The sequence below is a fragment of the Chiloscyllium plagiosum genome, chromosome 39 (assembly GCF_004010195.1).
Source record: "Chiloscyllium plagiosum isolate BGI_BamShark_2017 chromosome 39, ASM401019v2, whole genome shotgun sequence".
In the NCBI taxonomy this organism is placed as follows: Eukaryota; Metazoa; Chordata; class Chondrichthyes; order Orectolobiformes; family Hemiscylliidae; genus Chiloscyllium; species Chiloscyllium plagiosum.
In genome coordinates, this window is record NC_057748.1 from 10,185,016 (window position 1) to 10,212,418 (window position 27,403).

The window sequence follows — 27,403 nt, forward strand, 5'->3', positions numbered from 1 at the left end:
ACGAGGGTATATTTTAAGCTGAGAGGAGAAAGGCTTAAAAAGGACAACTTTCTCACACAGAGGGTGGTTCCTGTGTGTAATGAACTGCTCGAGGAAGTGGGAGATGCAGTGTGTGAGTGTGAGATTGCGAATAAGTGTGTGTGTGTGCGCACGCATGTATATATGTGTGTGCGTGTGTAAGCCAGTTTGTGTGTGTATGCGCGTGTGTGCATGTGTGCGTGTATGTGTGTGCCAGTGTGAGTGTCTGTGTGTGTGCATGTGTGTGTGCGAGTATGTGTTATTTGTGTGTGTATTCTTCTGTGTGTCTATGATTGAGTGTATGCGTGTGAATGAGTGTGTGTGTATGTGTCTAAGTGTGAGTGAGTCAGTGAATGAGTGTGAGAGTGAGTGAGTGTGTGGGATGGAGTGCAGGCTGGATAACCACATGTTTATGAAGACTGGAAAGTTGCTGATAAGCAAGGAGTGTGTTTGAATAAACTGGAGAAGCTCAGTAGGCACCATCTGTCGAGAGAGAAAGAGAGGTTCTGAAGAAGAATTATACCAGACTCAAAACGTTAATTTGTTTCTCTCTCCACAGATGCTGCCAGACCTGCTGAGTTTCTCCAGCACTCTGTTTCAGAATTCCAGTACCCACGATATTTTGCCCACAGCAATGCCTCTACTTCCTCAGGAGGCTAAGGAAATTCAGCATGTCCACAGTGATTCTTCCTAATTGTTATAGATGCACCATAGAAAGCATCCTATCCAGATGCACCACGGCTCGGTAAGGCCATTCCTCTGCCCAAGATCAAAAGAAACTACAGAGAGTTGTGAACACAACCCAGGCAAAAGGGAGGACTGCAGATGCTGGAAATCAGAGTCTAGATTAGAGTGGTGCTGGAAAAGCACAGCAGGTCAGGCAGCATCCGAGGAGCAGGAAAATTGACGTTTCGGGCAAAAGCCCTTCATCAGGAAAGTCCATCACACAAACCAACCTTCCATCCAACCAACTTCATCCATAGTTCCAACTGCATCAGGAAAACAACGAACATAATCAAAGACCAGCTCAGTTATACTCTTCTTCCTTCTGGCAGAATATACAGAATTTGTATATACGTATGAACAGATTCAAGAACAGCTTCTTCCCAGCTGTTATTAGACTTTGACAGGACCCTTTTAATGTTAATGTTGATCTCTCTCTGTAGCCTCTCTGTAGCTGTAACACAATATTCTGCATTCTATTCTATGGCCCTAACGTACTTATGTACTTACTTTTTTGTGGCTGTAACACTGTCTCCTGCAATTTGTTGTGTTACCCTGATACACTTGCATAGTACAATCTGCCTGTAAAGTACACAAGACAACACTTTTCACTGTACCTCAGTACACGTGACAGTAATAAATCAAATCAAATGGTTGAGTGGAGATGTAACCATGGACTCAGAGAGGATTTCAGGAGCAGACAGACACTTGGAAAGTCATCACTGAGTCTGCCCTCACGCAATACATTTCAGGTCACAACAATGCAGTATGTTAAAAATAACTCAATCTCCCCTCTCCTCCGGCCCTTTCGCCAATTATTTCAAACCTGTTTTCCACGGTAACCCAACCCCCTGGTTGTGGAAACACGCTCTGTCTCTCTATCCCCAATCATAAATCTGAAAGCCTCTATTCACACTGCAGCAAGCACTGTCAGGGTTAGCCGTGGGCTGCTGCAGTTCCTGTGTTGGTTTGGTTGTGTGGGACGAGTACTGAATTAAAACAGCTCGTGGGGCTCCGACCTGCGCAGGTCCTTGATTGAAATACAGCTCCATTCATCACCCAGCCCCGCGCTGACACTTGCGTTCCACCAGAAATGCGATTACACTCTTCGTGCGATGCAATTATTCCTGCACTGTGCGGCCGTGATTTGAATATAAGATTATTCCAAGGCTGCTGTTTAAAACTGGGCCCATTACAGCTGTTTCCTGCCTTCGAGGAGCCCCAGCATCTTGGGAGATTCCTGCTATTCCCAGCCTGTGAAGCCGGCATGCAGTGAGACTCACGGATTGTGCAATCATCACAGTACAGCAGGAGGCCATTCAGCCCGCTGTTTCCATGCCAGGTCTCTGCAAGCTCACCTCAGCCAGTCTCACCCCTCTGCCCTTTCCCCTTAGCCCTGCATATCTTTACTCTTAAGATAATTATTCAATTCTTTTACTAAAGTCACCACTGAATCTGCCTTCGCAGCATTCCAGAGCCAAACCACTTCGCCGAGTTAAAACTTGAGGTTATTCCTCATTTTCACTTTGACTCTTTTGAGCATCACCTTAATCCCTGTTCTCAACCCGACTCCACAAGTCCAATTGGGACAATACAACTATAATAGGAACAGCTATACAGAGGACAGCCAGAGAATTTCCAAAGGCATGGCATTCATCCACGGACTCCATCGATAAGCACATTGACCGAAACCCAATATATCGGCCTCTACAACAAACAACCAGAACCAGCAACCGGATTCGGCAGAAACGGAACCAAATAAACTCCAAAAACCCCAGTACTGCAGCGCTTCACAGGAGGCTCCAAAGCACTGAACCTGTCACCGGAACGTCTACAAATCAACTTCCCAGCTCAGTGAACATACCCCCAACCACGACAACCAGCACCCCAAGCTACAAATCATTCCACAAACCTTGAACATCTGCTCCTCTCTCTCCAGCAAAGCCCCTTCTCGATTTCAACCTTGTCCATCATACCTCCTCTCAAACGTCTCTCCGTTCATAGAATCACCACAGTGTGGAAGCAGGCCATTTGGCCCATCGAGTCCACACTGACCCTCTGAAGAACACCCCCACCCAGACCCACCCTCCCTACTCTATCCCAGTAACCCTGCATTTCCCATGACTAATACACCTAAACCTGCACATCTCTGGACACTACCGGCAATTTCCCATGGCCAATCCACCTAGCCTGCACATCTTTGGACTTTGTGGGAGGAAACCAGTGCACCTGGGGTGAACCCACACAGACACAGTGGAGGAGGTGGGAAACGTACAAACTCTACACAGACATTCACCCAAGGCTGGAATCGAATCTGGGTCCCTGGCACTGTGAGGCAGCGGTGCTAACCACTGAGCCACTGTGCTGCCCCCTCTGAAGGGTTTATGGGGGAGCACTCCCAGTTTCTCTTCATGTCCCGGTAATGGAAATTCCTCATCCCTGGAATCAACCTATGTCCTTCCTACAAGTCAGGCACCCAGAATTGGGCACCAATCTCTGCAGCATTTCAGAAGAGGTGCTAGTGTAGTGGTAATATTGCAGGATAAATAATCCAAAACCCCAGGCTAATGTGCTGGAGGTATGGGTTCAAATCCCACCATGGGCAAATGCTGAAATTTGAAATCAATATAAAATCAGGAATGCTTTTCTTAAAATAAACTAGCCATTGGCATCCATACTTGTTGAAAGCCCATCTAGTTCACTAATGACCTATAGAGAAGAAGGAGATCTGCCATCCTTGCCTGGTCTGGTCTCCATGTGACTCCAGACACCAGCAATATGGGTGACTCTCAACTGCCCTTTGGCAGTAAACGCTGGCCTGGCCAGTGACATGAATTTTTAAAAAAGTCATAGAGTCATAGGAAACAGACCCTTCGGTCCAACCAGTCCATACTGACCATAATCCCACACCAAACTCGTCCCACCTGCCTGCACTTGGCCCATATCCCTCCAAACCTTTCTTATTCATGTTTTCCAAATGTTTTTTTAAAATGTTACTGTATCTGCATCCACCACTTCCTCTGGACATACATTTCACACACAAAACACTCTGTATAAAAAATGTGCTCCTCATACCTTTTTAAAATATTTTTTCTCTCATCTTAAAAATATGTCCCCTGGCCTTGAAATCCCCACCGTAGGAAAAAGACACCTGCCATTCACTGTGTCTATACACCTCATGATTATTAAACCTCAATAAGATTACCCCTCAACTTCCAGTGAGAAAAGTCCCATCCTCTCCTTATAACTCAAACCTCCCATTCCTGGCAACACCCTGGTAAATCCCTTCTGAACCCTGTCTAGCTTAGTAATATCCTTCCTATAACAGGGCGACCAGAACTGGATGCAGTACTCTAGAAGAGGCCTCACCAACGTCCTGTACAACTCAACATGACATCCCAACCCATAAACCCAAAAAGAACAGTAGGGGGAATTCTCTTAGGGAAAATTGTGACGGGTAATAAATGCTACCTTGACCACAGATGTATAACTGATGTTAACACTCAATGTATGTAGTCAGGATTTGGAGGTGCCAGTGTTGGAGTGGGCTGTACAAAGTTAAAAATCACATGACACCAGGTTGTAGTCCAACAGATTTAATAGGAAGCACTAGCTTTCGGAACGCTGCTCCTTCATCAGGTGGTTGAGGAGTACAGAATTGTAAGACACAGAACTTACAGCAAAATTTATAGGCACAGACAACAGAACACAGGGGGCTAACACCTTCAACATCTATTCTGGGCTGACAGCAATTGTTACAGTTAACCTGGGAATGCAACTTTTAAAAGAAGTTTTGTGATTTACATAATAAAGAAGTGAAACTATCGTGGTCATTCTAACAGATGACAGACTTAAACAATCAAGGTATTTTTCAATGTATAATTTCAGTTACATCACACTGTAAAGTTTTGCTATAAATTCTGTGTCTTACAATTGTGTACTCCACAACCACCTGATGAAGGAGCGGCTCTTCGAAAGCTAGTGCTTCCAAATAAACCTGTTGGACTATAACCTGGTGTCATGTGATTTTTAACTATGTAGTCAAGGGCTGAGTAATAAGTTGGCAGCCATGAACCTGTGCCTTCAGAACAGACAGACAGAAGGACCCTTAGCCTCAATCAATGTCAGTCCTACATAGGGAGAAAAATTGCAGGGGGATAGCTTTCCAGTGATAAAAATGGCTCCTTACCATATCGAGTGACTGTGGCAGAAATCCAGTGCTGATAGAATTTGTCGGAAGAATTTGCGAGCCTCTTTTGGTGTCAATCTCCCCTTCTTGACAAGGTAATCAAACAATTCCCCTCCGGACACATGTTCTAACACTAAGTACCTGAAAGTAGAAAGGAAAATTCAATGAAACTGAAAACAGTACTTAACACTTGCAAAGTTAGTTACCACAAACGCTCAAATGCTTTATTGCTGACTGAAGACTGAACTCCAGACTGATACCTTGCATCAATGGACCTTAAATCAGAGGCTCTTCATTTAGGACCCACGTAGGCTGCTGCCTCAGTGGCCCTTAGCAATGGGCCTCTCTCCAGGAGCCTGTATCGGTGGGTTTTAGCAATTGACACACTAGGGCTCTGCCTCCATGGCCCCTATACAATCAAGGTTAGCAACACACTGTGAGGCTTATGTCTCTATGCCCTGGTAATGAAGGCCCTTAGCAACGCACGTGGTGACCAGTCTGTCACCAGGCCCCTACACCAAAGAGAAAAAAAACGCAAAAAAAACAAGTAAAAGTTGGAAATAATGGCACAGTTCTGAATTCTTTTACTGGTTTCTCCTGGACAATTATGCCAATTCCTTTCCTTTTACTGCCCTCTTTTCTTAAAGGTGCCGGCTTTTACTGAGAGGCTATAGCTGTGGTGTCAACCTGCCTCCCTTTGGACATTCTCCATGTATGAGAAGGTATTTGGTATGCTTTCCTTTATTGGTCAGAATATTGAGTAGAGGAGTTGGGAGGTCATGTTGTGGTTGCATAGGACATTGACTAGGCCACTTTTGGAATAATGCCTGCAATTCTGGTCTCCCTGCTGTAGGAAGGATGTTGTGAAACTTGAAAGGGTTCAGAAAAGATTTGCAAGGATGTTGTCAGGGTTGGAGGATTTGAGCTATAGGGAGAGGCTGAACAGGCTGGGGCTGTTTTCCCTGGAGTATCGGAGGCTGAGGGGTGACCTTATAGTGGTTTATTATATCATGCGGGGAATGGATAGGGTAAATCGACAAATTATCTTCCCTGGGGTGGTTAGTTCAGACCTAGATGACATAGGTTTAAGGTAAGATGGGAAAGATAATAAAAGAGATCTAAGGGGCAACCTTTTCACGCAGAGGGTGGTACGTGTATGGAATGAGCTGCCAGAGGAAGAGGTGGAGGCTGGTACAATTACAACATTTAAAAGGCATCTGGATGAGTATATGAATAGGAAGGGTTTAGAGGGATATGGCAAGTGCTAGCAAACGGGACTAGGTTAATATAGGATATCTGGTCAGCATGGACGAGTTGGACTGAAGGGTCTGTTTCCATGCTGTGCATCTCTATGACCCTATGTGACCATAGAGGGGATCATAGCTGAAGCCCTGAGCTTGAATCTCCATTGAATTTTCACTTTTAACCTCAGAGATGTGATTGCAGCTTCTTGATGATCCTTAGAGTTGAATCCAGGCACACCAAGGATGTGCTGAGAGACATCTGGAGAGGCCAATGTGGTGCACAGCAGTGAATAGTCAGTGGCGCTTAACAGAAGGCCTGAGATGCCATTACTTTTGGGAGTCTGACCATTGGGTTTGGACTGCAGTCTACTACAGTCAGGGATCTGAAGCCATGACATTATTCCTGTTCCAGATGATTTATATTTCTGCTGCAAACATTAACTCACTGCGCAAATTTCACCAGAAATTGGAAATTTAACACAATGAACCATTAAAGCTTGATATCAAGTTCACCAGCCCACAATCCAATCGTTTGTTCCTGCAAGGGTGGCAAGGAAGGAGTGAGAAAGGGAAAGAAAGGAAGAAGTGAGAGAGGAGAAAGAATGGAAGACAGAGAGAAGGTTAAGGAAAGGTATAGGAAGGAATGGGGGGGGTGGAGAGAGCGAGGAGAGTGTGAGGGATAAAAGGATACAAGAGGGAGGGAGGGAGGACTGCTCGAGGGACAGAAGAAGAGAAGAGGGAGGGATGGATAAAGGGAAGGAAGGAGGTATGGAGCAGAACGGTGGGACAGGGAAGCAGAGAAGGACAGAGAGGAGAACGAAAGGATAGTGTAAAAAGAAGACGAAGATAAAGGACGGGTTGGATCGAAGGGTCTGTCTCCATGCTGTACGGCTCTATGACTCTATAACATGCAGGAAATTCTCTCTTAAAAATTAGAGTTGGTACTCTGAAACAACTCCAGACGCAAAATCCTGAGAGCAGCAAACAAAAGGCAAGGCAGGAAAATGTGCAGAGTCTCAAGAACATCCAACGTTACTGTCAATAAAGATTAAATGTTTTAATTAAACTGGAAGAGGAGAGGTTGAAGCAATTTTGTAGGATCTCTCACGGGCCTAGTGTTTAAATGCAGTCTGGGCTATTTGGATGGAATTTCAGCTCCCCTGACTCTGAGTGAATTGGGTTTGGGGGCAATTTCAACCTTATAACTCATTGCATCTGTGCTAGTCCTTACATTTGATTTTTATTGACTCTCTGGACATTTTCTGACAGAGGTGTGCCCAGGGGAGCCCTGAGAACATCGCTAACCCCTGCCAGCGATGCCCACATCCCATGACTGGATAATAAAAAAAAATGCTTCGGCTAACATTCCAGAGAGTTGAGTTTGAATCCCACCAGGGTGGCTAAGCATTTAAACTGACCCAGAGAAATAAGTTAAAAACTAGCAAATGAGGTCTGTCTTGCCTCGTGTACCTAAAAAAAGGAGCCCCCATTCATTTTTGAAGCATTATTGAGCTTGTCCCACAGAAATAAACCACACTTATTAATAATAATTAAAACTCCCAGAATGTTCTATCTGGTTCATGAGTGCCCTTCAGGGAAGGAAGTGCAGCACCCAAACAGTGCATGAAAATGAAGGTATTTCAGGTACCAATGTGCTTCAGTTTAACATCACACTGAAAGGCAGCACCTCTGACAGTGTTGCATGCCCTCAGTATCACAAACGTCTCCAGAGCGGGACTGGAACCCAACAATCTTCCGACTCCAAGCCACTGAGCATCTTGTAAATCACCCCCTGGGTTAACACAGAGCAAAACCATTCTAAATCATTCGAGGGTACCCTCTGATATTGTCAGAGGGCCACCCAACAAGTGCACACCCTGTAAAACAAGCCAAAAATATAATACCTACAAATATTTCTTATTTTCGTATACATCATGGAGCTTCAGCACGTGTGGGTGCTCGATCAGCTTCAGAATGGCAATCTCCCGCTCCACCTGTAGAGAGGAAAAATCCTGTTATACCAAATCCTGGCAGCAGGAGGCAGCATCAGCATTGAGTGTCAGCACAAAAAAAGCCACAGGAGAAGCCACTCAAATCCTCAGGCCTGCACCCCCTTTTCAATTGTATCTGGGGCAATTTATAGCTCAAATCCATTTGATCTTGAGACTACCCCCCGGAGAACCGAGTGCGGTTTTCATCTCTACATCTAGGGAGGAATATACTTGTCTTGGGAGAACGTGAAGATTCCCCAGAAGGTTCCCACGGGGTGACAGAGTGGTCTGATGACAAAAAGGCTGAACAAATTGGCTTTATATTCTCTGGAATATGAGAGATGACCTCAATGAAACAGAGCAGACACAGGGAACCGTAGAACCATAGGAATGACAGAGAAGAGGCTCATACGGCCCATTTTGTACAACGCCAACCCAAAGACACCAAGACACCCTTTCTAATCCCACCTTCCTGCTCATGGCCCATAGCCTGTAACAATATTGACAGTGCAGATCCAGGTACCTTTAAAAAGAGTTTAAGGTTTCTGGATCCACCACTGACTCAGGCAGCGAATTCCAGCAACCCACCACTCTCCGCGTAACAACGTTTTTCCTCATATCCCCTCCAATCCTTGTGCCCTGAAATGCAGCAGAAACTTAGTAAGTCATCCGAAGAAGTCATAACCGAACTCGAAATGTTTTTCTCTCTCCAGAGCTGCTGTGGAGGGCATGTGTTGTGCTGTACTGTTCCACATTCTACATTTCTCCAGCAAATCCTGGTTTTGTTTCAGAATTTCCAGCACCTGCAGTATTTTGCCTTGATCTGAGCGCAGACTCAGAGATTGTTTTCCCCAGTTTGGGAATCTACGGATGGGGCACAATACGCCAATGAGGGGAGGTAGTGGCATCCCAATTAGTTATCCAGACGCCCAGGTGAATATTCTTGGGAATGTGGGTTTGAAATCCACCAGGACAGCTGGTAGCATTTCAAGTCAATTGATAAAATGACGGAACTTAAAGCTAAAGATGTTGTGGAGCTTGAAAGGGTTCAGAAAAGATTTACAAGCATGTTGCCAGGATTGGAGGGTTTGAGATGTAGGGACAGGGTGAATAGACTGGGTTTTTTTTTTACCCTGGAGCATTGGAGGCTGAGGAATGACCTTATAGAGGTTTACAAACTGAATGGACTCACAAACTCTTAACATGCGCCTGTACCTGTGTTTTTGTTTTTGCCGCTGTTCACCTATTATTTACTTATCTACGCTACTTAACAATGTGATCTGCCTGTATTGCTCGCAAGACAAAGCTTTTCACTGTGCCTCGGTACACGTGACAATAAATTCAATTCAATTCAATAAAATCATGAGGGGCATGGATAGGGTAAATAGACAAGGTCTTTTCCCTGGGATAGGGGAGTCCAAAACTACAGGGCATAGGTTTAGGGTGAGAGGGGAAAGATATAAAAGGGTCCTGAGGGTCAACATTTTCATGCAGAGGGTGGTACGTGTGTGGAATGAGCTGCCAGAGGAAGTGGTGGAGGCTGCTACAATTGCAACATTGAAAATGGGTACATGAAGGGTTTAGAGGGATATGGGCCAGGTGCTGGCAAATGGAACTAGATTGGGTTGGGATATCTGATCGGCATGGACAAGTTGGACCAAAGGGTCTGTTGCCGTGCAGTCCGTCTCTATGACTCTAATCCCTGTAATAGTGACCATGAAACTACTACTGATTGTCATAAAAAAAACATTTGGTTCACTCATGTCCTTAAGGGAAGGACATCTGCTGCTCTTACCTGGTCTGGTGTACATGTGACTCCAGAACCAAAGCAATATGGTTAGACTATATGACACAGGAGCAAGAATTAGGCCATTCAGCCCATCGAGTCTGCTCCACCTTTCAATCAAGGCTGATACATTTCTCAACTCCATTATCCTGCATTCTCTCAGTAACCCTGGATCCCCATGTCAATCAAGAACCTATCTATCACCATCTTAAATATACTCAATGACCTGACCCCCACAGTCTTCTGTGGCAATGAATTCCATAGATTCCCCACCCTCTGGCTGAAGAGGTTTCTCCTTATCTCTGTTCTAAAAGGTCTTCCCTGTACTCTAGGCTGTGCGCTCGGGTTCTAGTCTCTCCTACCAATGGAAACATCTTCCCAACATCCACTCTGTCCAGGCCATTCAGTATTCTGAAAGTTTCAATTAGATCCATCGAGTACAGACCCAGAGTTGTCAAATGTTTCTCATATGTTAAGCTTTTCATTCCCGTGAACCTCCTCTGAACACATTCCAGGGTCAGTACATCCTTCCTGAGATATGGGGCCCAAAACTCCTCATAATACTCCAAACATGGTCTGACCAGAGCCTTAGAAGTACATCCCTGCTTTTATATTGAAGTCCTCTCAAAATAAATGCCAACATTGCATTGCCTTCCTAACTACTGACTCAACCTGCAAGTTTACTCTGACAGAATCCTGGACTAGAACTCCCAGGTTGAACTTCAGACTTCCGAATTTTCTCCCCATTTAGAAAATAGTCCATACTTCTATTCTTTTTACCAAAGTGCATGACCTCACACTTTCCCATATTGTACTCCATCTGCCACTTCTGTGCCCACTCTCCTAACCTGTCCAAATTCTTCGGCAGCCTCCCCACTTCCTCAATGCTATCTGTCCCCCCCCCACCCCCCTACTTATCTTTGTATCGTCTGCAAATTTGGCCAGAATGCCCCCAGTTTCTTCATCTAGATCATTAATGTATAAAGTGAAAAGTTGTGGTCCCAACACTGATCCTTGCAGAACACCACTTGTCACCAGCTACCATCTGGTAAGGACCCTTTTATCCCTATTCTCTGCTTTCTGCCAGACAGCCAGGCTTCTATTCGTGCTAACACCTTGCCTCTAACACCATGGGCTTTTATCTTACTCAGCGGCACCTTGTCAAAGGCCTTCTTGATGTCCAGGTAGATAACATCCACTGGCTCTCCTTGGTCTAACCTGCTCGTTACTTCCTCAAAGAATTCGAGCAGATTTGTCAGGCAGCAGACTTTGCCCTACTTCACCATGCACTTCCAAGTATTTAGAAATCTCATTCTTCTTAACGGACTCCAAAATCTTACCCATGGCCAAGGTTAGGCTAATCGGCCTGTAATTTTCTGTCTTTCGCCTCACTGCCTGCTTAAACAGGGGGGTGGGTTACTTTAATGATCCTCCAGTCCCCTGGGGCCCTCTATGACTGCAGCGATTCCTGAAAGATCACCACTGAAATCTACACTATCTCTTCAGCTCCCTCCTTTAGAACTCTGGGGTGTAGTCCATCTGGTCCAGGTGATTTATCCACCTTCAGGCCATTCAGTTTTTCTAGAACCTTCTCCTCAGTGATGACTACCATACTCACCTATGCCCCCTCACTCTCTTGAATTTTTGGGATATCACACATGTCTTCCACCATAAAGACTGACGCGAAGTAATTATTCTGTTCCTCAGCCATTTCCTTGTTCCCCACTACTATCTCGGCAGCATCATTTTCCAGCAGCCCAATGTCCACGTTTGGCCCTTTATATATCTAAAGAAAGTTTTAGTTGACCCAGAACTGCCTCCAGAGTCATAGAGTCATAGAGATGTACAGCACAGAAACACACCCTTCAGTCCAACTTGTCCATGCCAACCAGATATCCCAACCTAATCTAGTCCCATTTGCCAGCACCTTGTCCATATCCCTCCAAACCCTTCCTATTCATATACCCACCCAGATGCCTTTTAAATGTTGCAATTGTACCAGCCTCCACCACTTCCTCTGGCAGCTCATTCCATACACCCTCTGTGTGAAAAGTTGCCCCTTATATCCCTTTTATATCTTTCTCCTCTCACCTTAAACCTATGCCCTCTAGTTCTGGACTCCCCCACCCCAGGGGAAAGACCTTGTCTATTTACCCTATCCATACCCCCTCATGATTTTATAAACCTCTATAAGGTCACCCCTCAGCCTCTGACGCTCCAGGGAAAACAGCCCCAGCCTGTTCAGCCTCTCCCTATAGCTCAAATCCTCCAACCCTGGCAACATCCTTGTAAATCTTTTCTAAACCCTTTCAAGTTTCACAACATCGTTCCGATAGGAAGGAGACCAGAATTACATGTAATATTCCAAAAGTGGCCTAACTAATGTCCTGTACACCCGCATCATGACCTCCGAACTCCTGTACTCAATGCTCTGACCAATAAAAGAAAGCATACGAATCGCCTTCTTCATTTTCCTATCTACCTGCGACTCGACTTTCGAGGAGTTATGAACCTGCAACCAAGGTTCAGCAACACTCCCTAGGACCTTACCATTAACTGTATGTCCTGCTCCGACTTACTTTCCCAAAATGCAACACCTCGCATTTATCTAAAATGCTCTCACAAGTTCAAGGGTCATTAGAGATGGGCAACATTAGAGATGGGCAACATTAGAGATGGGCAACATTAGAGATGGCCTTGCTTACGATGCCTCATCCTATGAGTAAAAGCCTTTGGACAAAGAGCTGTTTATTTCAGGCTGACATAACAAAAAAAAAACACAGATTCACTCGGACCACTGTGAATCTTTGGAATGCTCTACCCCAGAGGGCAGTATATACTTAGTCACTGAGGATATAAGTCTGAGATCTAGAATTGTTTGGTTTCTCAGGAAATCGAAGGTCACAGAGTGGGAAAGTGGAGTTGAAAATCAGCCATAAAGAATGGTGAGGCATGCTTGAGAAACCAAATGGTCGACTCCTGCTCTTAGGTTTAGTGTTTTAACATTGATTACATTATCCTACAAAAAAATCAATACCTCCGATAGATCCACTTTAGTCTTTTAGTAAAGAAAGTGTCAGATTCCAGAGGTATTTTGTTTTTCTTTGGAACCACACAAATTATCGAGTGATGCCCCCTTCTGGATTTCTTCACAAGTAACAGCCATTTCCGACAAGAGAACATTTAAACATCTTCCCCTGACATCCAATGGCATTACCTTCTCCGAATGCCCCACTATCAACACCCTGGGGGTTACCATTGACCAGAAACTGAGTTGGAATGGCGTTATAAACACTACGGCTGCAAGAACACATCAGAAAGCTAATGTAGTGATTGGAATGAGGTAGGTCAGTTAGATCTCATTGAGTACCAGTTCCCTGATTGGGGCTGTTAACCTGGTCCAATCAGGGAGCCCTGGCTGACAGAAGAAATAGGAGTCTCAGGGACTCTCCTTACTCCAGGGATGTCTCTGAGCTAGCTGGTCTGAATCCATATACTGTACCTGTGTAAATAAAGGGTGACTGAGTGATTGGATACCTGCCTCGGTGGAGTTATTTCAGCTGGGAATCCTGCAGCGAGAATCTCACCTCCTGAACAATTGAGAAAGGGTACTGATTGGTTGGCAAATCAATCCCTATTGGCTGAGGCATTGCCATGGTGGTCGCACCACTGAATCCCAAAGGCGTAAGACCTTTTCTCCTTTTTCTCTCGAAGGCTCCGTGTTTCTGGTCGCCTGTAATTTTAATTCTCCGTCTTACCCTCCCACTGAGATTGGTCTGCTGTGCAGTTCCAATGAAGCTCAAGCATCTGGCTTGAACAACATCACCTTGTTTTTCCACTCTACATCCTCCAAAACCAATGTTGCGATCAATGATTTCAAACTCAGACCAATACATTCTTTTCCAAGTATTACTGTCTTCATCAGGAAGAAGGGAAAACGAGAGAGAAGACAAAACCGTCATAGGGGAGGAAACAAAATGAAGGTAGAGGTGGCTGCACCTTCAGTGACCCAAGCCCCAAGTCCTTCCCTGAAGTTGTCCACCTCCTTAAAGGTGACATTTAAAACCAAACTCATTGACCATGATTTTGGTCACCTCTGCTGCTGAAACCTTCGCGAATGGCCTGGTGTCAAATTTCGTCTTGATTCCTGTGAGACGCTGTTTCTACCACTACAAAGTCGCTACATAAATGCAAAGTATTTGTTGCTGTAGTTAGGGGAGGTTGTGGAATTTTGGAATTTGCCGAGTCACAGACAGATCCCATGACAGTGCTATCCTTTCCTTACCACGTGCTGGGGTGGCGCAGGAATGGGCACATCACCAATTCATTGGTGGGTTTTGAGCATCACTGACAAGATTGCCGCCTGATGTTCTAATTGCCCGTGAGAGGGCGCTGGTAGGGAATCACCATCTTGAAGTGCTCTGTGGCACCCAAGTGCAGTGAGGAAGGGAGCTTTCGCGTTTTGACTCCGTGCCAGTGAGAGAATGACCATTATCATTCCGAGTCAGGACAGTGTCTGGCTTGGAGGGGAATGGGGAGACTTTGGTGTTCCCGCACAATGGCTGCCCTTGTCCGTCTGGATGGTGGAGGCCGCGGGTCTGAAAGGTGCCATCCAAAGGGTCTTGGTGGGTTCCTGCCCTGCATTTTTAAATGCTGCACATTGCCACCAACGTGCATCAATGGTGGAGAAAGTGAGAGCTGAAGGTGGTTGACGTTTGTGCCAAATCACCACCCATTTGAATGCGGCATCGTTAGGTGCCCAGTTCCTTGCCAACTCATCCATGGATGGTGAAAGGCTTGAGTGGACTCAGAGGTAAAACTCCGGCCGTGTTCGACATTGATCTACTTGGTCCTGGATCGTGTTGAGCTTCTAGAGTGTTGTTGGATCGGTACTCAACCGGACAAATGGGGATTGCACTCCTGACTTGTGCCTTGTTGATGGTGGACAGACTTTGGCAAATCAGCATGTGAGTTATTTCCCATTGAATTACTCACATCTGACCTGTCCTTGTAGCCACTGTATTTATGTGGCTGGTCCAGTTCAGTTTCTGGTCAATGGTAACCTCCAGAATGTTGATAATGGGAGGATTCAGTGATGACAATGCTGTTAAAGATCAGAGGCAATGTTTCAATTCTCTCTTGTTGGAGATGGTTAGTGTCTCTCTCTCTCTGTAAAACCTAAACCCTGATTGTTGTCCAGTCCTAGCTGCACATATGCTTTACTGTATGAGGAGAGGCAAGTAGTAATGGACATTGTGGACTCATTCGCAAACATACCCCTCTTATGAGCTATGCCTGAGGGACAGTCATCTTGTTAATGTGTCACACATGAAGTGTTAATGCTCTGCACCCCAGACTGTGTGGAAGAGCTGACGTGGGACACCAGATGGTGAATGGTGTTGAGGAGCCATGGTCTAACTGAAGGATGGAGCAGGGGCCTACATCTGTCCCTGAGTAACGAATGCCATCAGTCAGCAGCACAATTAGTCAGAACTGAGCGGCACAGTATTCGGGAAGGCTGTACACGACAGCTCCAGGCACTGACTGCGTGCTAAGTTCCTGAATTCAGCTGCTGCAAAAAGGTGGAGGACCAAAGGGGAAAGGGCAAAGGGCAGCCAGAACCATGTCCTATCAACACCCCACCCCCAATCAAACCATTTGAACATGGCATCATTAGTTAGGTGCCCAGTTCCCTGCCCAAGCTATCCATGGATGGCGAGAGGCCTGAGGGGACATAGAGGTAAAACTCCTGCCCTGTTCGACACTGATCTGTAGGGTTCCAGTCATAAGCCTTGGCCAAATTTTTACTATGGAGTCAGGAGTCCAATGCCTGGATAATTTCCGAGTCCCGATGACGCTATCCTGAAAGGCAAATGCAATGAGAAATATAGGAGTGGGAGCAGGCCAGTTAGCCCCTTGAGCCTACTCCACCATTCTAGATCACCATTTCTTCATGCCATTTTCCCAAATCCATCAATGTCACTGATCACCAGAAATTTCTCAATTCTGCCTGTGTGGAGCTTGCACATTCTCCCTGTGTCTGCATGGGTTTCCTCTGGGTGCTCCATTTTCCTCCCACAGTCCAAAGACGTACAGGTTAGGTGCATTGGCCGTGCTAAATTGCCCATTATGTCCAGGCATGTGCAGACTAAGTGGGTTGGCCATGGGAAACGCAGGGAATAAGGTTGGAAGGGAAGGTTTGATGATGCTCATCAGAGGGTCAGAGCAGACTTAATGGGTCGAATGGTCTGCTTCTGCATTGTAGGGATTCCATGATGATGATGATGAATTTCTGCCTTGAATTCATTTAATGTCCGAGCCTCCACAGGCGTCTTGGGCTAGAATTCCAAAGAGTCACCCATCCTCTGAGTCAAGAAGTTCACCTTTATCTCTACCCTAAACGGTCTTTATTCTGGGACCATGTACTCTGATTGCAGATGCTCCTCCCTCACCCGCAGAATGCAAAAACATTCTTTGTACATCTGCCCGAGTGAGACCTGTAAGAATTTGGTTTCAATTTGATCACTTTTCATTCTTCTAAACTGTAGAAAATACAGGCCTGGTCTCCTCAAAATCTCCTCTTGGTCAGTTCGGTCACCCCAGGAATTAGACTGGGAAACCTCTGCTGTCCCTCTTTACAGCAAATGTACCCTTCCTGAGGTAAGGGGCTTTAGATTGCACACAATGCTTCAGGTGCTGTCTCACTAAATCTCACTATACAAATGAAACAAGATATTGTTACTCCTGTGGGCGGCACGGTGGCGCAGTGGTTAGCACTGCTGCCTCACAGCGCCAGAGACCCGGGTTCAATTCCCGCCTCAGGCGACTGACTGTGTGGAGTTTGCACATTCTCCCCGTGTCTGCCTGGGTTTCCTCCGGGTGCTCCGGTTTCCTCCCACAGTCACAAAGATGTGCGGGTCAGGTGAATTGGCCGTGCTAAATTGCCTGGAGTGTTAGGTTAAAGGGGTAAATGTAGGGGTATGGGTGGGTTGTGCTTCGGTGGGTCAGTGTGGACTTGTTGGGCCGAAGGGCCTGTTTTCACACTGTAAGTAATCTAATCTAATCTAATCTGTGTTCATATCCTCTTGCGATTAAGTTCCTGATTTATCTTCCTGATTACTCGCTGCATTTACAGATTATCTGTCAGTGATTTAGGGACAAAGACACACAGATCCCTTTGGATATCACCATTTCCCGATCTCTCCCCAGTTAGATGGCTGATGGGCTGGAAACTTGAGTGGAGCGGGGATGCTTGTTGGATCAGGGACCGGTGTGGGAGGGTCAGCAGCTTGCAAACCCAGTGTGGAAGGCCTTTTCTGGAAATGCTTGTCTTTTTAACTTTATTTCTCATTTTCCTAATTTATACTATGAATAACTGTAAGTAATTAAACTCTTTCCTTTCATTTCTCTATTTTGTGTCTAAGATCTGTACTGAGGTACACAGTACTTAAGATGTCGCCATGTGGGGCAACACTGTAAACTTTCCATTGTACTCCTGTACTTGACTATAAAAAATATTCTATTCTATTCAAAAAAAATTCTCTATGCCCCCATTCCTCCTATTAAAAAGCAAAGCTTCCCACTTATCTATATTACAGAAATTAGGAGCAGAATGGAGCTATTTGGCCCAATTCCACCATTCAATACGATCATGGCTGATCCTCCAACTCAATGTCATATTCCCACTGCCACCCCATACCCTTTGATGCCCTTAAAATCTTAACGTTTATCCATCTCTTTTTTTGAATCTATTCAATGACTTGGCCTCCACAGCTTCCTGTGGTCGAGAATTCCACAGTTTCATTGCTCTGAGTGAAGATTTCTTTCCTCTCCTCAGTTCTGAGTCGTCTACCCTGGGATTCTGATCCCTGTTCTAAACTCCCCAACCAGGGAAACATCTCCCGTTAGAATTTTCAATGATGTGCCATCAACTAAGTTCTTGCACACTCACTCACTCAGTCAACATCCCCTTGGAAGCCTCTTTGCATCCTCTGACCCAGTTAGAGTCATAAAGTCATACACAGAGAAATAGACCTTTCGGTCCATAAGACCGTATGACATAGGAGCAGATATTCAGACATTCAGCCCATTGGGTCTGCTCCGCCACTCAATCATGGCTGATAAGTTTCGCAACCGCATTATCTCCATAACCCTTGATCCCCTTGACAATCAAGAACCTATCTATCTCGGATTTAAATATACTCAATGACCTGATCTCCACAGCCTTCTGTGGCAATGAATTCCATGGATTTCCCACTCTCTGGCTGAAGAGGTTTCTCCTTATCGCCATTCTAAAAGGTTTTCCCTTTATTCTGAGGCTGTGCCCTTGGGTCCTAGTCTCTCCTACCACTGGAAACATCTTCCCAACATCCACTCTGTCCAGGCCATTCAGCATTCTTTAAGTTTCAATTAGATCCCCCCTCATCCTTCTAAAATCCTTCCAGTATAGATACAGAGTCCTCAAACGTTCCTCGTATGTTAACCAATCCAACCAGTACATACCATGTTCCCAAATTAAACTCGTCCCACCTGCCTGCGTTTGGCCCATATCCCTCCAAATGTTTCTTATTCACATACTTATCCAATTGTATCGTCTGTTTTCCTTCCAATAACCAATCCTCAATCCATATCAGTATATTACCCCCAACCTCAGCTAATTAGGCTGGAAGCAATCATGGCACCCAATCAGCATTGACGGATCCAGTTGGAAGGAACTCCTGCTGAAAGGCAGGCAGCAGCCATGACACGCCTCTCCATTGCTTTGCTGTGCAGATAAGCAGTCAACAGGAAGGTAGGTGTAGCTCCATGTCTCAATCATTCCACACGCATGGGGCCAATCAGCACATCGTGTCTGGCTGGTTCTCTGAAGGAGCAAAGCACTCAATGCCTTTTCTCCGCCCCCTCCCTTTTTGGATGGAAAATCCCATTCCCCCTTCCGCTGTAATCTGAGGCAATGCATCCCAGTGACTCCCAACACAATAAATGTTTCTGCTGGTGCCTCCACTGCTTCTTTTGCCACTCGCTTCCAATCTTTCATTCTGGCTCTGCACCAATAGGAAGAATTGTTCTCCGCTGACTCTTCCAGACCTCCCTCAAGCATTTCATCTCTGCAGCTTCTCCTTCCCTGTGGATCCTTATCCATACTGAACAACACCTGACTTCATCGCTCTCAACAGCTAAATACTGACTGAGCCCACTTCCCATTTTTAAAATTCCCTTCATGCCTTACCCAGCTTATTCATGAACAAGATCCCTGAGGGCCTTAACAGGCTGTTTCTTTGGAGGCGAGGGGCACAGGGGGTTTGACCCCCCCAAATCCACACCACCCCTCCTGCACTCTCTATAATAAGTACTGTGCCTTCCAGAAACATTCGGAATATTGTGAGCAGTTTTAGGCTCAAGGATGCACTGACTTTGGACGGGGCTCAGGGGAGGTTTACAAGCATGATCCCAGGAATGATGGGCTTGTCGTGTGAGAAGCAATTGGGTCTGTACTTATAGAGTCATAGAGATGTACAGCACAGAAACAGACTCTTCGGTCCAACCCGTCCATGCTGACCAGATATCCCAACCCAATCTAGTCCCACCTGCCAGCACCCGGCCCATACCCCTCCAAACCCTTCCTGTTCATATACCCATCCAAATGCCTTTTAAATGTTGTAATTGTACCAGCCTCCACCACTTCCTCTGGCTGCTTGATGGAGTTTAGAAGGATTGGAGGGAGGGATCTAATTGAAACTTACGGAATACCGAGAGGCCTGGGTCGTGTGGACATGGAGAAGATGTTTGCACAACTAGGTGAGACCAGGACCTGAGGGCACAGCCTCAGAGTGAAGTGACAACCCGTTAGAACTGAGATGAGGAGGAATTCCTTCAGTCAGAGGGTGGTAAATCTATGGAACTCATTGCTGCAGAGGGCTGTGGAGGCCAGGTCATTGAGTGTATTTAAGACAGAGATAGAGAGGTTCTTGATTGGTGAGGGAACCAATGGCCATGGGGGAAAAGGTCGGTGATTGGGATTGAGAAACATTATCAGCCATAATGGAATGGCACAGCAGACTGCTGGGCCGAATGGCCTAATTCTCCTCCTATATCTTATTGCCTTATCCAGATGCCTTTCAGGAATGCCATCATTAATCTGCAGCCAAAAATACAATGCAAATCTAACCCAAACAGCGATGCTAAGGCTGCCTTATATCTTCCTTGATATTTATACTTTAATCATCGTGTTCAGGTGTGATATGAAACATCTCTGGAGCAAGTGGGACTTGAACATGGGCCTCCTAACCCAGAAGTAGGAGCACTACCACTGCACTACAAGTGCCTCTAGATTATCATGTGAGTTAGTTAAACCATCCGAACATGAACTCAATCTGGATCCAAGGCAGGACAGTAAGTCTAAACTCCTCCCATTACCCATTGGACATTTTTATTAACCATGCTGTTTTGACATGTTTCAACACATTGCTGTAACCGGTGGGACTTGAACCTGATCCTCCTAGCCCAGAGATAGGGATGCTATCACTGTGCCACAAAAGCGCAATGGGTAGAGTTTATTGACTACTCAGTCTTACAGCTCCCTCCACCCCTGCCAATGTTACAGGTGTTCCCTATGCACTCAGACAATTATTAGCCATCACGTGGTTCTTCTTAACTCTAAATAAAGACATTAACAAAACTCAACCAGACATGAACAACAAACACAGGCTGCCTGGGGGCGCTTGAGGAACAGTGACAGTATTCTTAACCCTGGAGGCCTGGGTTGAAGTCCCATCTGCTCCAGATGTGTAATAACATCTCTGAATAGGTTGATTGAAAAAGTAAGTAAAGTAAAACACAGGCCGTTTGACCTTAGATTAGGTTCTCTACAGTATGGAAACAGGCCCTTCAGCCCAACAAGTCCACACCACCCCTCTGAAGAGTAACCCACCCAGACCCATTCCCCTACCCTATATATACCCCTGACTAATGCACCTAACACTATGGGCAATATAGCACGGCCAATTCACCCTAACCTGCACATCTTTGGATTCAATGTGGCTTTGACTGTGACACTTGGTCGAATAACCAGTCAAATGTGGGCTCAGGCAGGAAGAATGTCCTTTACTGGACTGTACATGGCCGTCTATGAGGGCACATATGCCCAGAAAACCTGGATTTCTTTTGCTACCCAGAGGAGTCCATTTGGCCGTCTGCGTCAGTTCTTGTTCTTTGTTCCGCCAATGTTTCTGCCTCTCCCCCACAGCCCTGTCCCTGCTCCAAACATTTATCCAATTCCACTTAGAAGATGCCTCTACTTTAAGTAATCCCTGTGGCAAAGCATCCCACATTCCACCAACCCTCTGAGCCAAGACATTTTGCTTGAACTCTCCTGCCTCCCTCAGTGATAATCCTAAATCAATAATCCCTTCCCAGACAAATTAGCTTATCCACTCAGTGGCGCTTACAAAACCTTCTCTCAAGTTTACTCCGCTCCAGATAAAGCTGAGAAAGAAAGGAATCTGGAAAGAATAAATCGTGAAAACAAAAAGAACTGCAGATGCTGTAAATCAGAAACACCGCATGGCAGCCCAGTGGTTAGCACTGCTGCTTCACAGCGCCAGAGACCCGGGTTCAATTCCCACCTCAGGCAACTGTCTGGGTGGAGTTTGCACATTCTCCCCGTGTCTGTGTGGGTTTCCTCTGGGTTCTCCGGTTTCCTCCCACAGTCCAAAAATGTGCAGGTTAGGGTGGATTGGCCGTGCTAAATTGCTCATAGTGTTATTTAAGGGTTAAATGTAGGGGAATGGGTGGGTCTTCGGAGGGTCAGTGTAGACTTGTTGGGCCGAAGGGCCTGTTTCCACATTGTAAGTAATCTAATCTAAAAAAAAAGCAGTTGCTGAAAAAACTCAGCAGGTTTGGCTGCAACTGTGCAGAGAAATCAGGGTTAACGTTTTGGGTCAGGTGACCCTTCAGAACTGAGGAAGGGTCACCAGACTTGAAACATTAACTGATTTCTCTGCACAGCTGCTGCCAGACCTGCTGAGCTTTTTCAGCAACTGCTTTTTTGTTTAGGAATTAATCATGCATCGGTTACAGCTCAGACAGAGGCCTTTTAGCCCATCCTGACCATGATAGCCCTTGGTGAACCCATCTCTTCCCTGCCCTTTTCCACAATGTCCTGTGGGTGGCACAGTGGTTAGCACTGCTGCCTCACATCGCCAGGGACTTCGGGTTTGATTCCAGCCTTGGATGACTGTCTGTGTGAAGTTTGCACGTTCGCCCTGTATCTGTGTGGGTGCGCTCCAGTTTCTTCCCACAATCCAAAGATATGCAAATTAGGTGAATTGGCCATGCTACATTGCCCATAATGTTCAGGAATGTGTAGGGTAGGGAAATGGGTCTGGCTGGGATACGTTTTGGAGAGTCAGTGTGGACTTGTTGGGCCAAATGACCTGTTTCCACACTGTAGGGATTCTATGATACGTTTGTCTTTAGAAAATCAATACAGAGCCACGATTGCATCAGTCTCCACCCCAACACTCTGTTGCATTGCAGACTGTCACCACTCAAAACAAAAAGCTTCTCCTGACCAATAAAACCAGGTGAACAACTTCAGAAGGAGCAGCGTGTGAAATTCTCACCTTCATGAGGACCGATTCAGTCAACTTCTCCCGGTTCACGATCTTTATTGCAACCTTCTGTCCTGTAATACAGTGAATCCCCAGCTTTACCAGCCCTGTAACAAAAGACAAGGTAAGCATACATTACAAACAACATCTTGGTTTTTTTTTTAGCTCCTCAAGGGTTCTGGGATAGACAATGAATGGACTTTGGTCCTCCCAGTACCCAAGAGGCTTTGGGCCTTCCTTGATGGTCCTCCGCCATTTTGGGTGACAGCTTCTCGGCACCTGTGCCGCACAGATATTCAAAGAGAAACAGAACAAACTCCTTCCACTCAACAATGATTTGTTTATTTTCCACCCCCAGTTTTTCTCCCATAGCTGAAGAGTAGCGAGGTCATACTTCAGTTATACCGCTTGTTGATGACAGTATCTGGAATACTGAGTGCAAAGTTGGTCACCATATCTCGTGAAAGTTGTTAACACATTGGTAGCTGTACAGAGAACGTTTACTACACTAATCCCTGGAACGAGTGGACTGCCTCAAGAGGAAAGGCTAGAGAGGCCGGGCCTGTTTTCTCTACAGCCAGAGGTGACTTGCAGCTTTATTTCTTTATTTTCTATTTAAAACTAAGAAGGTCTGCAATGTGTATCTTTTAACCGTATCTCCTTATGTTTTACATGATACTATAAATACTGCAATATTTAACTTTGTTCTTTCTTTCTATCTTGCTCTAAAGATTCTGTAACTAGGTACTTGTACCTAACACTTTTCATTGTATTCCTACATTTTTGAACTTGAGGACACGTGATAATAAAAATCAAAATCAGTAATCGAAACATATTAAATCCTGAGGGGACTTGACGAGGTGGATGTCAAAAGAATGTTTCCTCTTGTGGGAGAATCTAGAACTAGGGGTCATTTTTTAAAAATAAAAGGTAGTCTACTTAAAACAGAAATGAAGAAACATTTGTTTCACCTCAGCGGGTTTGTGAGTCCTCAGAATTCCCTTCCTCAAAAGGCAGTGGATGCAGAATCCTCAAATTTTTTTTAAGACAGAGGTAGATAGATTTTTGATGACTAAGGGGATGTAAGATTATTGGAACAACGCAGGAATGTACAGCTGAAGCTAAAATCAGATCAGCCATTAGCTTATTGAAGGGCGGAACAGGCTTGAACGGCCGGGTGGCCTATTCAGGTTCCTTACTCATATGTTTGTACATTTATCCTGAAAGGACAGACTTGTGCTGGACTGGGGATAAAAAGGGGATAACGAAAAGAGAGAAAAACCAGAGCTGAGTGAGTGTGGGAGAGAGAATGAGATTAATAGGGAGAAGAAGAGAGAGGCAGAGAGAGAGAGAGAGAGAGAGAGTGATCAGATGTCAACGTAAGTCGGAGAGCATGGGATAGAGAGAAATAGAGAAACAGTCACTGTAAGATGTGAAGAGAGAAAGGAAAAGGTGTAATATCACTTCAAAACCTCAATATGCAGACCAAGGCTCAGGATGGCATCACATGGATCACAGGCCATGGTCACTCTGCAGCAGCCTCATGTCTAGAGATTTCCTGTACTCTACGTATGGGCTTCAGCTGTAAACAAACCCACCAGAGACGTACAGTAAAAGGAATCCATTTGTTTTACATATTGCTAGTACAAGCAACCACTTTGCATCGTTTTTAAAAAAAAAGTAGGACAAAAGAAGCAGCGATACATTCTTGAAGACCAAGGGGAGAAGAGGCAGATGTAATACAATTCAGCTATTCATGTTTACCCACAGAAAAAAAACAAATGCAAGATGATGCAGTTTCTCCACATGTTGGGTATGCTTTTCAGCTGCTGTGCAGGCAGCTACTTAGGTCAGGATCGCACATTTTAAAAGTAAAACCAAATAACTGCGGATGCTGGAAATCTGAAATTGCTGGAAAAACTCAGCAGGTCAGGCAGCATCTATGGAGAGAAAGCAGAGTTAATGTTTCGGGTCCAGTAACCCTTCTTTAGAACAGCTAACTAGATCCGAAACATTAACTCTGCTTTCTCTCCACAGACGCTGCCTGACCTGCTGAGTTTCTCCAGCAATTTCGGATTTTGCTTCATACTTTTTGAAGTTTGATAACCTGTCAGACGACACCTTTATGCAGCATTCTGAAAAAAGCATGTCATTCAATCAAAGGGTAATGGGAGTGGGCTGAAATTAGCAACAGTGGAGTCAACAGAACATCTCTTAAATGGAAAATAGAAAATCCATTCTACATACAATGCTGAAGGCACACACAGAGCTGGACAAAACAAAACTAAAAAGCAAAAGGCAAATAAAACCGCAAATACATTGCAGGTGCAGCATCACCATCATCATACAAGTACTGCTGTATCTAAAGTGCTTACAAAATGCAAAACAATAGCAGAAAAATCAATACTCAATCCCCCAGCGCGAACTGAGAGACCACAGGTCTCCTTATCAGAGTCCAAACGTTTTTAAAACAAAGAATGCATCAATGTTTAAGAAGGACCTAAGGGGCAACTTTTTCACACAGAGGGTGGTGCATGTATGAACGAGCTGCCAGAGGAAGTGGTGGAGGCTGGTACAATCACATTTAAATGGGCACATGAATAGGAAGGGAGATGGGCCAAATGCTGGCAAATTGGGTCAAATTAGGATATCAGGTCGGCGTAGACAAGTTGGACCGAAAGGTCTGTTGGCGTGCTGTATGACCCTCTGACTCAATGTTTCAAGCAATTGCAGAATCAGGTAAACAGGCCAAGAAGGCAGTTGAAAATCTGGTTTACATGGAACTAATACTTCTGGTTCATCTGAAGAGGAACAAGAAGATCCCACAAAGTTGTGGGCAATTCTAGAACATAGAAATCGGAGTCGGCCATCAGGCCTGTTCCACCATCCAATGAGAACGGCTTGTTTCAGAGAAATATTTCCTGTGGATTTTTTCCTCACTGTTCTCTCCAGGAATGCAGGGCTGCTGGCACTAAGAAGGTGCTGCACTACCAGCGTTGCAGCTCCATCCCCAATCTGGGTAGAGAAAACCCCACTGTGAATGGGTAAGCCTGTGGACAATTTCAGAAAAGCGTGAGCAGCAAGAGTTCAGGGAAACTAAAACGTCCTGCAAAGGAAATGTTCAAGGACGCTGTTAGTTCAGCTGCCCACTCTGAGGTTACGAAGGGAATTAATGGGAAAGGACAGGCTCACGTTACTGCCGGCTGCAGACACTGCCCCAGAGAACACAAAGCCAAGACCAGGCAGATCACAGGCGCTGACTACCCACACGACTGGTGTTCAGTTAAAGTCAACACAGAAAGGCCGCAGGGTTGATGCACTGAGACTGCAGCAGAAGGACACACGGGCCACTCACAGAAAGATGGGCCGGAGCTGGGCGGGAGCTCACTGACATCAGGAAACACGCCTTGTACAGGTGCAGAGAGTGCGAGAAGCCCCAATCACCAGAAAAAGATGAGCAGGACAGAGGACGAAGATAGAAAACGAATTATCAGTCGGGACAAATGAAAAAGAAAAAGACACTAAAACAGCCAGGAAGGTAAGGAAAAGGTTGACATAGATATAGGATTGTACGAAACGTCCCAGACTGTAGAAATAGACCCAGGTGCACCAAACTGTTAGGAAGGCGAATGGAATGTTAGCCTTTATCACAAGAGGATTTAAGAACAGGAATACTGAAGTTTTGCTTCAAATGTGTATGAGCTTGGATAGAACCCACCTGGAGTACTGCTGGTAGTTTTGGTCTCCTTATCTCAGGAACGATATTTTTATCACAGAGGGAATGTAAGAAAGGTTCACCAGACTTGTTCCTGAGATGGCAGGACTGTCTGATGAAGTGCGATTGAGCAAACTATTAAAATTAGGCCTGTATTTTCCAGATTTTCAAAGATTGGGAGATGATCTCATTGAAACCTATCAAATATCGAAAAGGAATAGATGCAGCTGTTCCCTCAGCATGGGGAGTCTAAAGCCAGGGCACACCGTTTATAAATGGGGAGGAAACCATTCAGGTCTGAGATGGAGAGAAATTCTTTTACCTCGAGAGTTGTGAACCTTTGGAATTCTTTATGTGGAAGTTCAGTCTTTGGGTATGTTTAAGGTAGAGATTGGTAGATTTCTCCCAAAACAGAGATTGCTGGAAGAACTCAGCAGGTCTGGCAACATGTGCGGAGAGAAAGCAGAGTTAACGTTTCATCCAATGACCCTTCTTCAGAATCCTGTTCTATTCTGAAGAAGGCTCACTGAACCCAAAACGTTAACTCTGCCTTCTCTACACAAGTGCTGCCAGACCTGCTGAGTTTCTCCGGCAACTTGTGTTTTTGTTTCTGATCTCCGGCATCCGCAGTTTGTCTGATTTCTTTTATTGGTGGATTTCTGCCTTCCAGTGCGTACAGAGTCGTGGAGATGGAGGTGGGTAAAAGGCATTGAAGTGTTTGATCAGCCGTGGTCGTACTGAATGGCAAGGCAGGCTTGATGGGCAGAATGGCCTACTCCTGTTCTTAAACATTTAGATCAGGACCAGGACGAGATGTAAATCTGAAGTTTACGACATATTCAAGAGTAGATCGTAAAACCATCCCACCAAGACTACAGCAGAAGACCTTTCACAGAAACGTGAAAGAGAATGGTTAACCAAAGGAAGACACCCCAATATGTGCTAACGTCATTAGTGAGACTCGATATCTGAGAACAGCCCAAATCAGAAGGACACACCAAGGGAAATGTGTTAAATGAAGGCTCCACATCACTGAAATGGATGGTCTCACCATCCTGGGGTGGAGCAGTGGTAAAGACCTGCGGTTTTAGATTAGATTAGATTAGATTACTTTACAGTGTGGAAA

At 45.3% G+C, this 27,403-nt stretch overlaps 1 protein-coding gene across 1 annotated transcript in view; it reads right to left on the reverse strand.

Annotated features, from left to right (window-relative positions):
- The window catches only part of LOC122542020 (serine/threonine-protein kinase BRSK2-like), a 175,407-nt gene that overhangs the window by 46,128 nt on the left and 101,876 nt on the right, over window positions 1-27,403 (reverse strand). Inside the window, exons 2-4 of the mRNA XM_043679311.1 lie at window positions 22,575-22,669; window positions 8,083-8,168; window positions 4,931-5,071 (exon numbers count right to left, since the gene is read on the reverse strand). Coding sequence (XP_043535246.1) covers window positions 4,931-5,071; window positions 8,083-8,168; window positions 22,575-22,669 — 322 coding nt within the window. The remainder of the gene's footprint in view (window positions 1-4,930; window positions 5,072-8,082; window positions 8,169-22,574; window positions 22,670-27,403) is intronic.